The following is a 15,607-nucleotide window of genomic DNA, read 5'->3' as shown; positions in this document are numbered from 1 at the left end:
TAAAATATAAAAATTGGAAAAAACAGCCGACCTATTTCAAGCGCTCAAAAATAGGCACCAGTTTTCAAAACTTGCTAGACGTGAATAAGAAGAACCTAAAGTGCTTGAAATAAATAAGGTGAAGTTGCGTAACGTTGATATATTTCAAATCACTCTTGTTTCGTCTTGTCGCTTCTGAAAAGCCTTTAAAATGGGACTGTTATTTCCGATAATAAAGATGTCGACTGTTATTTCCAATATATAATATATTTATATCAATATATAATAGTATATAACATAGATAATATATATATATTTCCAATATATATGCAATTTCCAATAGTTGGCATATTTTTTAAGCGAATGAAGTTTTTTATCAAATAATTACTTCATATTATTTAAACTATATCACATGTTAAAAGTTTATATTGCTTTATTTTTAGAATAACTCTACAGCTCTTCATCAAGCAGCGCAAGGTGGGAATGCTGAAGTTGTGCAAGTGCTCCTTGAGGCAGGAGCTAATCCTACAGATGAAACTGATGTAATAAATGATTATACAAATCTAATAAATTATTAGACATTTTATTAAAAGTTAATTTTCTTATAAATTAATATTTTTACGTTTCAAGTAATTGTAGATCATTAGGAGCTTAGATTCATCAGGCAACTTTCTAATTATATAATTTTTGAAGAAAAAATGTTTTAGACAGTCTGCTTCTGGTATAAATTTGGACACAATTTTAATCAGTTATAAAGAAATTATAAAAACTAATTTATCACTTAAAATATCAATATAAATTAAATCAATATAATTAAAATATCATAAAAACAAAGAAATTAAAAAAAAATTACTTATGAAAAAAAATTAAAATTATTTTAAATATTTCCGAATTAGAATAAAAGAGGAGCAAATAACACAATATAATAAAATCACATTTTATTAAAAGAAAAGAATAATCAAATTTTTAAAATTACATTTTATTAAAAGAAAAGGATAATAAAATTTTTAGTTTGTTTAATTTCTTAAGAAAATTAAGAGTTTAACTAAAAGTTAAACTAAAAGTTTTTATTATTTTATTAAACTAAAAGTTTTTATCATTTTGTTAACTACGAGTTTTTATCGTTTTACCAACTAAATATTAAGCTTCGTGTTTTAAAAGTTAAAAGTTTAAATTTTGTTGACGTTTGTTAATTATTTTCAGACAAGAAATAATTTAATTTAATTTACTTTAAACATTTTAACACTTTTATAAATTGAGTCTCCTAAAGTTGTGAAATGATATTCCAGACGCTTCGTTAATAAATAATTGACAAAAAAAATCGAGTTTTATTATTCCCCTATTCTAAGAGTTTACAAACAAAAATGTTCTTTCTCTTATGATGAATATTTTCATTATGAGTGATACACTCAGTATTATTGTTTCACGAACCACAATTTCGTTTAACTCCATATTTACCATGTCTCATTATGTCTAGATATTGCATAATACGTCTGTTATACGACTTAATAATGAACAAAAATTAAAACGAGTAGTGAGATGATGGCGGCATCTTTTGAGAAGATATATAACTAAAGGTATAGCGAGCCACGGAACACATTCATTAAATTTCATTCCATTTTTTTAATTGTTTATAAAAAGAGTCTTTTAATCCACATTCTCTCCTTTAGAAAGTCATATTGTACTATTATAACTTGCATTGATGCAGTAAAAATTTTCTTTGTTTAATTTTTTTCTCATTTTATAATTTTTCTGCTATACATTTATGCTCTTCAAAATGATCATATAATACTTTTGTACTTGTAAAAACATTTTTTTTAAAAAAGATGACTTTCAAAATTGTTATGGAGAATAAAAACGTAAGCAAATATTACCGTTGTATATTTTATCAGTTGTAAATAACTTTCTATATTGTGTATTTCAACTTTTTCTAATGATTTTACTAATAATGTTTATACTTATCATTACTTTAAACAAACTAATTTATGCTTGAAACCATTTCTTCCGAGCAGGAAGGATACACACCTTTACATATAGCTGCCAAATATGGTCATCTTGAAGTATTACACATGCTAAAATCAGCAATTTCATGGAGATATGCAAGTAAAAAGGTATTACTTTATGGGATATTTTTATTTAGATCCGAAAAAAAGTAGTTTATATAATAGTTTTAAATGAATTGCGTGGTTTGTTTAAAATACAAGACCAACAGATAAATAAAGGAACGGTTAGACTTGTTCAGATGGTGCACTGAATGTATGCTACGTACAGTTTGTCTATAGAAAGAACTCCCGTCGCCACGAAGTCTAAGGCCGTCTGCTGCTATGGAAACACGAAATAGTGCTTTTCAAAAAGGGGAGCTTCTTTCTCTCGCTGAAACCTATCTAGAATAATGACCTAACACCCCTACTTGCAATAGTTAAACCCAGTAACCATAGTCACAGCCACCACTCCAGACTACTGCTAGGGGAGTTCTTTATGTAGACAGACTATATACTTGATTTTGTTTTTTCGTTTTTTCTGAAAGCACTGTGACACATTAATTATTTACCAATAAGGGAAAGCGAGGACTATCATAATTTTGTTTTTGACGCAAAATGACATTAAGTTCCTTTAACTGCGATCTTACTGTAGATTCAATGTGGAATTGTCCCGTTAAAATATTTTAGTTTGGTTGCGAATGCAATTTTTTTGTACCTGTTAATATATGATGCAACGGACATCCATTCGTAAGTTAATTAAGAACTGATATTTTATTCACAGAAATAAGTTTTACCATGATTTGATGATTATTGCAAAGAATTTTGTCTTTGCTGATAAATAATCAGCAAAGCAGTATTTTTCTATAACACATCACTTGAAATCATTTTAAAATATTTACGAGATATTCCAGATATTAACAAAATATTTAATTAAGAAGACATTTTTTTCTATTTGTTAAATCATATGTTTCAAAACATTTTCAAAATTTTTGCGCTAATGTAAACAATATTAATAGGATGAACATGATTAGAGTATTTTGGTTTAATTTAACGATGTAAATAGGTATGTATATACATTTAATGTCTTTATTAAGTTTCTTATGTGCCCTTTGAAGCAGATGGGACACCGGAATTCCTTTTATATATTATTTTTTTGAAGCTTTGATTACTAGAAGAAAAAAAAATTTTACTTTTTTAATAATGAAAAACAGTCTAATAAATACTAAAAAACCTGTTAATTTAGCTGTTAGAAATATTTGTACTGAGATATAAAATTTAATAAAAAGTACTTTAAAAGATTTATCAGTAACTGATTTTGTAAATGAACGAAAATTCAATGATTAAAAACTGTTTCTCTTAGATCTAATTAACTAAATTAATTGTAAATTAGAAAAATATTTGTTTAGTAGAGAGCCGTGTTTCAGAAGAATCTACCTTTAACACTGATCTTACACCGGTGTTTCCTTGTATTTCATAACCATAAAATTATTAAAGTTCTAAACATAATATTTTACACTTATTTTGACATAAATTAATGTAAAATAATGGGAAAAGTATGAAAAATATGCTTAATAAAAATTCTGCATCAAAGAGTTAAAACTGTTTTTTTAAACCGTTAATATTCTCAAGTAATTAGGAAATAACTACAGTTTAAAGCAATAGAATGGAACAATCAATTTTATTAATACCTTTTCCATAATGTTATTTCTTTAATTTTGGAGCATTATTACTAGTTATTTAATTTTAGCTTAACCTTCATTAAAATGAAGCCTGTATGAGTTATAAAAATTACTTTTTTATGCAGACTGGTATGACTGCTCTACATGTAGCTTCCAGTGCTGGCCAGGAAGATTTTGTAAGAGAAATGCTTACACAGGTACCTGCTACAATCTTAAGTGAGAAACCAACTGAAAATCTTGAAGCGGACGTGAGTATAAATGTTTGGATCTATTTTTAAGTTTATTGGAAAAATACTTTTTAAATGAAATGTACTAAAAATAGTCCAACGCTTGAATTTATTTAAAAGAATATTACCTACACGGGGAAAAAATTTCTAGCAAAATTTCCTTAGTGTATGGTAATAACATTTCAGGTTAAAAAAAAACATAATCTGGTTAATAAAAATAAAATGTATGGTATTTAAACCAGTCTTTTGATAATTTTTCTTATCATATGGTAATTGTTTACCAGAAATTCCGGTTTTAAAAATTATAGTTCTAATAATTACACATTTAGTAAAAAATTCATAACTTAAAGGTATATTTAACCAAATAAATAGTTTTTTTATACCATGCTCTAAGGTATTATGATAAAATTAAAAAAATTTGTCACGTACTATAAAACCATATTTTATTGTTAATTTTACCAAAATCATTGATCCTCCTATAGAGCCAGAAACAAAGCAAATTTTACCTTATTATGGTAGTTTTGACATTATTTTTTTCTCAGTGTGTACTGATTTCAGCTTGCATTAATATTCTTTTGCTACATACAGCTCATTCATTCAATATTCTGTTCAATAGAGGTTTAAAAAATAAATTTTAATGTTTCGTAAAGATTTTGAAATGCATCTTTATTGCCAAGCGTAAGGTTAAATTCTCTTATATTGCTCCGTGTATCAATTGTAATAGCAATGAAATACCTGTGTGTATGCACACCTACAATGAATACCTTCCCCTATTTTGTCCATGCTGATAAAAAATACGTATATATTTATAATTTCAGAGAAGTTAATTGTTGAAACTAAGGACAGTCTGTAGAAATATATTTGCAAGAAAATACTTGCTGTATTGTTCGAGGCATTATATTTTTAAACTTAAAATTATTTTTTTAAATGTTCTTGCATATTTTAGTACGGATTCACTCCTTTACACATGGCTGCCCGATATGGTAGAGAAGATGTTGTAAGAATGTTACTTAATAGTGCTGGAGTTCAAGTTGATGCGGCTACAACTGTTGAGGTAAAATATATAAAATTTTCATACATTCAATAGTAAAGCAGGATCAATAATTATTTCGTCGTGTACATAAATGTTAATAAAAAGTTTAATAAAGAAACAAAATTCAATATTTTTACATGTCTTTCCTTTCACACATATAAGTTGCACAATCACGTAAACTTTGCACAGATGGAAATATTTTCTTAAAATAACTTTTAAAATTTTAAATGTTTCATTATTTAGTTTCATTTTTAAACTTTGTTTTACTGACATAATAAATAATATTTATATATTACTCGTCGAACACGACCTTTATAAATGTTTTATTCCTTAAAATTTTAAAACTCCTTCGAAATTTATAGCTTTCTTATTTTCATTCTTCATACATCATGCATTTTTATGATTTTTCTAATCTCACATCAATATGGTGGAGATAAATATATTTTTATTGCTTACTATCACATATCAAAGTATTTCTTATTTTTCCATTTGTGTGACAATGCTAAATCCTTCTTAGTAAAAAAGACGACTTGTAAGATAAACATAACTTGTTAAATAGTAGTGTATAACCAAAAAAAATATTAATAATTGGATAATTATGGGAATTATTTAGGAGGCTCATGATTGTTTGTTAACTTTCACACTCGAAAATAATTAAAATAACAAAAGCTTTTCAAATGTATTGGTTTTTATAAAATACTTGATTATCAGCATTAAATAAATTGGCATACCACAGTTATTAAGCATTATTTGTACTTTATTTTTAAAAATTTAAATGTTTTAATCTGCACAGAAATTATTTCAAATGCAGTAATTTTTGCCCAAATCGTATGTAGTCTTAACTAATTTTAAATAAATATTCAAAAGCTAAGAATTGCTGCACTGCTGTTTCTACAAACAAATGAAGATATATTGTAAATGAGGCTATGAATACAATACTAGAATTGAATCTGTATATTTGATCAGTAATAAGTATCAGCTCTGTCATAAATAGAACATAAATAACGCTGGGGAACTAAATTTTGGGGGCATTTATGTAAATACTTGATATCCCCTAATTCGAATGTGTGGATTTCAAATTTGAAATCAGTTTTGCTCTCAAAGTTACAGATTATTCTAAAAAAATTACCTTTTTGTCTATTTTTTTTTCAAAATGTACAAGTTAAAACTATTATATATAACAGGGGGTCACACAAATGCTGCTATAAACTTCTAGGGGAGGTAACGAGCATCATCATGATTAAAATTGCATAGTGAGCCATACCCGGAAAAGTCACTGTACGCTTGCAGGAGAGCTTTTCTATTATGACCTGTTCAGAAGCACACGGAAAAGCAGTTAATAATAAGCAAGGTCCCCTAGTGGCGTATGAAGGCATTTCCGGGAATGGGTTCTATGAAATTTCATTCCTAATAGTTCTCCCCTAGAAGTTTCTCGTAACATTTACGTGGCCCCCTGTTATACATAACATTTCAGTAAAAAACGGACTAAAATCGTCATTTGAAGCAAACTAGAGCTTAAGAGAGAATCCGATAGCAGATTTGAAATCAGAGATAGAAAAATATCTATGATATGCTAAACAATTTCATGCAACAGAAAACAAAAAAAAATTATTTCTCAGTGTAATTAATCAGAAAAAGTATTAATTTAATAATTTATTTAAAAATAAATAACCAAACTGCAATAGAGCGCAAGTATGAGATTAAAAAACCTAATTAATTATCTGTTAAAAAATTTAAGATATTTTTATAACAACTTATCTTTTAGTCTGCAATTGCTCTCCTAATCCCCTCTAAACAAGTTCTTCCTAAATAATTTTAAGTTATGTTCTAATAGGCAACAATGCCATTGCATCTTGCTGCCAGAGGAGGCCATTTAGCTGTTGCTGGTTTAATATTGAGTCGAATTACGGACAAATTTCACTCCGGCGACAAGAAAGGACGTACTCCATTACACATGGCAGCTGCTCATGGTCACGAAGATATAGTTCGTCTTCTGCTTGGTCAAGGAGCTGACATTAATGCAGCAGATAACGTAATCTAATTTTATCGATCTCCTTATATTTCAAATTAAGTAAGCATTAATTTCAACTCGATTTTTCTTCTTGCTTCTTTCCAGAATGGTTGGACTGCTTTACACTATGCTGCTAAGCAAGGGTATCTCGATATGATTATATTGCTTATTGACAGTGGTGCATCTTCAACTTCTGCGGCAATAGTAAGATACCAGACCAATTCTTATCTACTTATTTAATACTGATTTCAATTTTTCAATTTAATGCTTCGATAATTCTGTCATTAAAAAAACACTCAAAATAGTTTTTAATCTTTCTCAGATTGATAATTTTTAATAAAATGTATTTGCTCCTCGGAAATCGTTTTTCTAGCCTAAAGATGCAAAATTTTAAAAGTTTACGTTGTGGCCTCATTTGGAATTTGAGTATAGTTTGTCTAAAATAAGAACTCCTCCAGACATTCGTCTGAACCTGTGGTGCTGACTATGGTAACGAGGCCTGACTATTTCAAGTAGGGGTGCGGGGTCACTGTTTTGGAGTGGTTTCGGGTCGGGTCGGTGGGAGAAAGGGAATCTTTTTTCTTCGGTCTATTGTGTTAGTCCTAGGGTGAAGCTACTCTCCCTAAAATGCGCCGTTCTTGTTTCCATAGCACCAGACGGCCTCAGACTTCGTGACGGGAGGAGTTCTTAGCTTAGACAGACTATACACGACACAGCTGCCCTAGTTCTAAATTCACGAAATTTGAATTTATACTTTTCAACTTCTTATTATTCTTCTAAAATGAAAACATTTTTGGCGAATAAACACAATTCTAAACTATTTATTTTATGTAATCCAAAAGAGATACGAAATGTAATTTTCGATTAAAAATAAAATTGTTTGCAAAATTTAGATAAAATATTGTTTCAAAAATATTAAGTATTTAATAGTTTAACGAAATATTGGTGTTAGACGAAACTGAGTTTTAAAATAAATAATAACTAAACACAATAGAGAAAAAAAATGTCTTTTATCATCAATAAATTCGGCACACATATTGGATGCATATTATATTTCATAAAATCTCGTCGAAGAACAGCTTTGAAATTAACGGCAATACGAAATATAACGATAATTTTAAATGTATTTTTCTACAATATGCGGTTCAGTTCATAAGTACAGTTTCAGAAATACAGGACTGTTCTAAAAAAGAAAAGAAAAGAAGTCTGAAGATTAACTCAAAATCGGCAACTATCCTACATTTTTCAATAAACCCAACGTGACACAATGAGAACACCTATTTGAGCTTTTATTGAATTACTTCATTTGCTAATTCAGGATATAATAAAGTTGCTATGTCAAACACACGATCATATTCGAAAATACTCATCTTGTAAATGTCATAATTGGTTTGTTGAATTTAATTACTATTTTTTGTAATACACCTAACGAAGCTTGAATATTCTTAATACAAAAACAAACGGGTCTTTTTAAAAATATATCCTAAAAATGTATGCATTAAATTGATTTTGAAATTTAATACAAATTTTCATTTGTTACAGGATGGAAAGATACCATTAAGTATAGCTGCGAATGCTAATCATCTTGACGTTTTAAGGTATCTTTTCAAAAAGGAGCACAACACAATAGACTTGATGGAGGATTCATCGGTAGTTGTCAACTTTTTATTACCAAACTTCACTCTTTAGAATTTGCAATATATATATATTGTTTTAAAATTGCTTTTGGTTTCAAAAGTCTTTATTCGTTCATTTCTGAGATTATTGATTTGTTTTTATGAGAGAAATAAAAAATTGAGTAAAAAGCAAACATTTAAGGGGTGGAAATTTTAGTTTCAAATATCTGTGAAACCAGTATATTTGTTTTCTTGATCTGTCAGATGAAACTACATTTAAGTAATGAAAGAAAGTTTATATATAGAAGCTTTGCAAAAATGCTATCCTCATGCCAAGATATTTTTCATGATATATAACAGCGATTCTTGCTAGTAAAATGTTTCAAAATCAAATGGATGGATGTCGAATCGGAAAAATAACACCTTGCGAAAATGTCAATATTCTCGGCTGAATATTTTTCTCCTTACTTTAGATTATATATATATATATANACCTTTTTGTTATGTCAAGGAAATACTTTTAACCTTGGCATTACATATCCACCTATTGTTAATTTGAATTCGAAGAGTCTGTCGTCTTGACCTTGCTGAATACTTTTCGAAGAAAGAAAGAAATTTTTTCGTAAAATCACCCCATACCACCACTCAATATTACTGCGTCCCAAGAAAAAAAATGTTGCCTACGTATTAAAATGCTTCATGAAATGCTCCGAGAACATAGAAAGCAATGATTTGGAGGCTATTTTTCGAATTGAAAAATTGATAGATGAGCAATTTCGAAAGCTCTGTCGGCAGGCTACGATAGTAGAGTTTTTTAATAAACTGTAATTATATTAGTTTATACTTAAAAACATAGAGAAAGCATGGAAAATAATAAAGTTAATGAAAAGAGAAGAAGAAAAATTCTTATAATAAAATATTTTTAAAAAAATAAAAATTATTAATTTTATATATATATATACTATTATTTTTTTAAAAATTTGAAATACAACACTATTTTTTATCTGTTTCAGTTTCTAGTTGATCTTATGGTTTGTGGAAAACAGCGAGAAAATTTACCTTTATTAGAATTCGTATTCGTTTCGCCAGCTCCAATCGACACAGCAGTAAAAATGTCTCGAAGATACGAAGATTTAGCTCAAAAGGAAAAAGAAAGAGCAAGAGACTTAGAAAATATGGCAGTTTTTTGCGAAACATTGGCTTCTGATCTCTTAGCAATCGCAGCAAGTAACAACAATGCTGGAGCATTGCTACAAGCTGGAGATCATAAAAATACCGTTTTCCTTGATGTTCTAATTGAACTTGAACGAAAAGACGTTGTTGCCCATTCAGCTGTACAAAAATATCTTTCGGATGTGTGGATGGGAAATCTAAAATGGCCTGCCTGGCAAATAATTTTATTGTTTCTAGCCTTTATATTTTGTCCAATCACGTGGATGGCTTGTTCTTTGCCTCTTCATCGGCTAGCAAATATACCAATCATCAAGTTCATGGCATATCTAGTCTCCCACATTTTTCTAATTTTCTTGTTATGCTTTTCAATACTTAATCCTTATTTTCCCCTTTGGAATTCTACTCAGTTATTACCTCATCCGCATGAATGGTTACTTCTATTTTGGATTCTAGGATTCATGGTGGCTGTAAACGTAAACCCAAGAGAAAGAGGGGGGTTAGGTTGGATTAAGCTTGTTATTGTAACATTTGGTGTTATAGCAATAATGATTCACTTAACCGGGTTCTTTTTTCAAGATGATAACCGTTTAGTAGTACTATACATCCGTAACCAACTTCTTGCGGTATGTTTGCTATTAGCGTTTTTTGAATTTTTAAATTATTTAACATTCCATCATTTGTTTGGGCCATGGGCGATTATTATCAGAGATCTCATGAAAGATCTAATGAGGTTTTTAGCAATTTTAGCTATTTTTCTGACAGGTTTTTCTTTACATATTTGTGCAGTGTACCAACCAGTTTTCAATCCAGGAAACAAAACAGTTGCGATTGGTGCGGAAGTTTTCCAGTCACCTATAGGTACATTTGAAATGCTCTTTTATGCTTTGTTCGGTTTAGTAGAACCTGATTATATGCCTCCCATGCACTTGAGTCCGGCTTTTGCAAAAGTCATCATGAAAGTAGTTTTTGGAGTTTACATGATGGTAACTGTGATAGTACTTATCAATCTTTTAATAGCTATGATGTCTAACACATACCAGCGTATTCAGTCACAATCTGATAAGGAATGGAAATACGGAAGAGCAAAACTTATAAGAAGTATGAATATGACGTTGCCAACACCTCCTCCTCTTAATATCATTACTTTCATACCTACATTGATAAGCAGGTGGAAAAAAGAAAAGCAAGCAGGTAAAGAACATCTGATATTTTATTTAAAAATTTATTATGTGACTTAAATCTAGAGTTAAGGTATATTAAATCTTTTAACTTTACTAGTCTTTGTTATTGTTAACTTCTAAACATATACTATTTTATAAAACTCTAGCATGTAATTTCTAATGAATATAAAAGCATATTTAGTATAGTTCAAGAAGAAATAATCAATAAAAAATAATGACATAGTTTAACTTGATCTGCGATCTATATCAATCATCAATCTTTATGTCGAATTACCCACCATATGAACTAAATTATTGAACAATTTTTATTTTATTTTGAAATGAAGCAAATTACCTAATATTTTTAATTGAAAATTCTAGACATCGAACTGTCTCAAGTAAAATTATTTCAGTTGATAATTTTTATGAGGGATGATTGAAATTTTTCTGTTAGAGGTTCTTCAAGTGCGATAATTGAAAATATATTGTTCACAACTAGCAATAGTACCGTAAACTATAAAATTTGAGGGTTTCTTTTTCAGAAACTGTAAATTTACAGTTTACGGTGTGTAATAAATCGTATATCTTTCAATGTCTCTGAGAGTTTTTCTGCTAACTCTGAATCTTTTAAAAGAATTTTTAAAAAACTTTATAAATCCTTAAAAATTTTGATAAAACATTTTTTTAATTGATTTTTATTTGAAGCAGCAAACAGAGCAGGTCGCTCTGAACCTAAGATGGAAAAAGGAACTACAATACTTTGGTTGTTGGGGCGTGGTGCAGCGAGATCTTGGTTTAACAGAAAAATGAGAAAGCGACCAATTCAAGTATCTCCTGTTGGTAAGACAATTCAAAATTAAAAATTTAAATTTAAAGTACTGCAATATTAAAACACCTGAACTTGAGTATAGCATAGTGTTACCTTTTGCAATATTTATAATATAATTCAGTAATGCATTAAATAAACTATTATAAACTATCAGTACTATTATAAACTATTACTATTAATAAACTAAAAGCAATTTTGCAGAATTGCATAACATTCATGGTCATTGAAATTGGTATAGTTATGGTGCTTGCTATGATAAGATTTAAATATTAAATTACAATTTATTCAACTAAAATAACAATAATCATTTTTTTTCTTTGTGAGTAACTGGGTCTAATACATGTATCACGACCGTTTACTTTAGATTCTCATTTATTATGTTCTCTAGACAATATTTTAATTACAAATATTATTATCTCCTAAATATAAATAAATTATTATTACTATTTATCATAAAAATTTAATCCGTGAGTTAGTTAAGGGTATTTAGGAATCCCTGTTGTTAGAACTAACTGTGAGGATCTTAACCGAAATATTATCACCTATTTTGGAAACTTTAAGATTCTGATGATTAAAAGCTAAAAATTAAAGTGAAGGGTCAATTTTCAAATGAGAAAAACTATTGGTATCCCTGTAAACTCCGAAAGTAATCAATGTTCAGCTAAAAGTTTGCTAACGACTTGCCTCCTTCAAATTTCTGAGCCAGACAGGAGACTTGTTAGAAAATTTCTGCAGATAATTTTGTAATAAAGCTTAGACAGAGATAACAGCACAACAGTCATATATTTCGAAAACTATCACTCTCTTGTACACAAGGATAATTAGATCCTGATAGATAATTCGATAACAAAGATAATTAGATAACAGAGATCCTGTACACCTAGTAATGGCACAAGTTCAAAAAATTCACATTTCAAAAATTTAAAAGCGTCTATGAAAAGGGTCTTTGCCCTTACAGGCTAGAATGTATACTCGGCAGCAAAAGTTTAAGTTGATTTAGGCAGCGTTCCCTGCGAAGTTGTGCGTATCAACTCTAGATCGAAATCTGGAACCGATTTGGCCAATTTCAAAAATAAAAAATTAATGAAAAAGACATCTTACTATTTAGGAAATTTACTAGTTTCTGGTATACCTATTATGAAGAAGTTTGTTGATTGAAGATTTTAATGATGTATTTCCACTTGTTAAGTATTCAATTTCAGATTGATACAGGCAAGCAATAATATATTAAACATCATAAATTGCTTTAATGAAGAATTAAATATAATAAATAATTTAAAAAATATATTTTTGCAAATATTTTTCCATCAAGATAAAAACTAATCGTCCATCAAGAAATCAAAAATTCAAATATGCCATGTATACGTTAGAATAATTATCGCCAAGGAAAGTTAAAAATCTCTGCATTGGCTGATTGCCAAGGCTCTTTTTCTTAGCCTAACGCATTTAAATAAATTGGCAAAATAGATAGTGTGAGAAATAAAATAATAGAATTTTACTAAAAACAAAACATTTAGAAACCATGGAACGTTTTTCGCATTCTATGCTAATGTGTAAGGCAGACAAACATAGAGGGAAACTCTAAAAATAGATTTTATTCTGCCCTCAATTCAAGGTTGAGGCATAAAAAGATAACAGATTACGTTAATGATTTCTATTCATTGGAAAAAAGATTAAATAACGTAATCAATTAGTTTTTAACTGTTATAAAATATGTTACACATATTTTTGCATGGCACCCATCATAAATAATAACAAATAATGTTTTTAGGCCGGGATAGCCTGGTCGGTAAGGCGCTGGGCACATGTCTGAGAGTTTGTGGGTTCGAACCCTGACGGCCGAAGACTCCCTGTGTAGTAAAGTAACTGATGCACGTTAAATCTGTCGAGTAGCAAAAGTCCTCCATGTTCCCATAACAAATCAATACCTCTGGGGGTACTGGATTGGAGATCGATCGTTCTCTGATCCAGGTCAAAATTACGATCTATGGATGAATGAATGGATGTATGAATCGGTCCGCCCTATAAACGGGTGTGACGTATGGTGTGGCAGAAGTCGAATTCGTGGCCATAGATGGAGCTACTGAAAAACAAGAACAATCGCACCTCCTTTGCCTAAACAGGCATACGTCAATAGCAACAACAATGTTTTTCTAACCAAAATTAATTACTATTGATAAATTATTTTTGTTAGTTAAATATAAATTTATTTTTAGATTTCCGACATGGAGCAGGAAGCAGCCATGGTGATCTTCGCCCTATCAGCTCAGTTATTAACTGGAAGAGCATGGTTAACAAATATTTAGAAGTTAAAGGTATTGATTTAGGTACCACTCCTCAAAATGGAAGTCAAGAAGATTGACCATAGTTTAAGTGAACAAAAAGAACTTGAATGCATTTTAACCAAACTCACCTTTAATACCATTTTTCAACCCAATTTACATATCATAATCATTAATAATCAAAATGAGCTTAAAACTCAACTTATTTATCATAAACGAATATATTTTTTTTCTTGTAAAATAAGAAAAACAAGAACAAATACCTCAGATTGTGGTTGACAAAGTTACATTTATTCATATAATTCTATTTGTAGAATCCAATTGTAGTTTTCTTAAGCCTCTTTTGTAAAAATTTGATGATAAATAGATTTCTATATCTTCAAAATGTCTTTATTCACTGTAGAAATAAAAATATTTTAACCGCGTTATGCAAAGTGGAAAATAATTTAAGAGCAGTTTAAATTTCACTCATAGATAATACTAATTCACTTTAATTAATTCGTTAATCCCGTTATGCTCTATTGTTTAATATATCACCAAAGAATTCGATGAGTTATGACAAATATAAAGGAAATAAAAATGAATTGTGAAAAACTTCTGAAATGATTGCCGAATATAACCGAAAAGAAAATTAAAAGTCTAAAAATACTGAATTGTTTATAGGAAAGCTGGTAATCAATAAACTATAAGCACTTATTTATTAAAAGGCATTTGATTTAATACACCATATCCTTTTAACTAATAATTTTTAAGAATATATTTTTAATAATCGAAGAACCAGGAATAGCTGAAATTCGTTAAGAAGCTTAAATGTAGAGATGGAAACTTAATCCAATCTTTAGTTTATATTATTTGTTTAAAAACTTAACAACAAACAAATGAATAAAGAAAATGGATAAGGTTTTAAGTTAATATTTCGATATCACAATAATAGAAATATAATAATATAATTAATTAAAACAAACTCGCCTTTATAATGTAGTTAATTTAAAAATTCATACTTTTGAATCTGATTTGATAAACATGTTCAATACCAGAGCTATATTTAATTACTTTGTGGTAATTAAACAAAATCAGTTATGGTTGAAAAATAAGCAGTTTATTTTGTCACTCACAATTTATCACAAAAAGCTTTCACCGCAATTTAAATTTCAATTAATTTTAGAAAAGCACATTATTACACTAAGATCTGCTGCCACATATTAGAAACACAGCAACTTGCCTGAAATATTTGTTGCCTGCAACACAGCACCTCCAAATTTGTATCCATACTATATTGTTAAACCAAAAATAAAAATGATAAATTGAAATGAATAAAAAAATATTAACATTCGAGATATTTTTAGAGAAACACATTAGAAGACCATAAATTGGGAAAAAATTGATCATTATTCGGCCAGAAATATAAATTAAAACATTTAGCCTTTATTTAATGATAACTAAATTGCTTGTAACTTTTTTTCCTATGTTCATTCAATATTACTTGAAAATTATATTTTCTGATAAATTACACATTTACATAACATATTTCAATATTTACAATATTTTTTCATATAAAACAGTTATTTAGAGTTTGAAATAAAAAGTATATTCATATTTTGAACTTAAAAATTTGACAATATGATAGATTTTTTGT

General features: G+C 28.7%; 1 protein-coding gene across 1 annotated transcript in view; it reads left to right on the top strand.

The window, feature by feature from the left end:
• The window catches only part of LOC107456095 (uncharacterized), a 75,172-nt gene that overhangs the window by 53,608 nt on the left and 5,957 nt on the right, over positions 1-15,607 (top strand). The window contains exons 20-29 of the mRNA XM_043051133.2: positions 423-521; positions 1,992-2,090; positions 3,766-3,888; positions 4,814-4,921; positions 6,735-6,932; positions 7,017-7,115; positions 8,454-8,561; positions 9,541-10,891; positions 11,569-11,700; positions 13,906-14,004. Of these exons, the coding sequence (XP_042907067.2) occupies positions 423-521; positions 1,992-2,090; positions 3,766-3,888; positions 4,814-4,921; positions 6,735-6,932; positions 7,017-7,115; positions 8,454-8,561; positions 9,541-10,891; positions 11,569-11,700; positions 13,906-14,004 (2,416 nt within the window). The remainder of the gene's footprint in view (positions 1-422; positions 522-1,991; positions 2,091-3,765; positions 3,889-4,813; positions 4,922-6,734; positions 6,933-7,016; positions 7,116-8,453; positions 8,562-9,540; positions 10,892-11,568; positions 11,701-13,905; positions 14,005-15,607) is intronic.

Source organism: Parasteatoda tepidariorum, chromosome X1 (genome assembly GCF_043381705.1).
Source record: "Parasteatoda tepidariorum isolate YZ-2023 chromosome X1, CAS_Ptep_4.0, whole genome shotgun sequence".
NCBI classification, from domain to species: Eukaryota; Metazoa; Arthropoda; class Arachnida; order Araneae; family Theridiidae; genus Parasteatoda; species Parasteatoda tepidariorum.
Note: the sequence above shows the minus strand (reverse complement) of the source record. Positions and strands in the feature narration are given on the sequence as shown.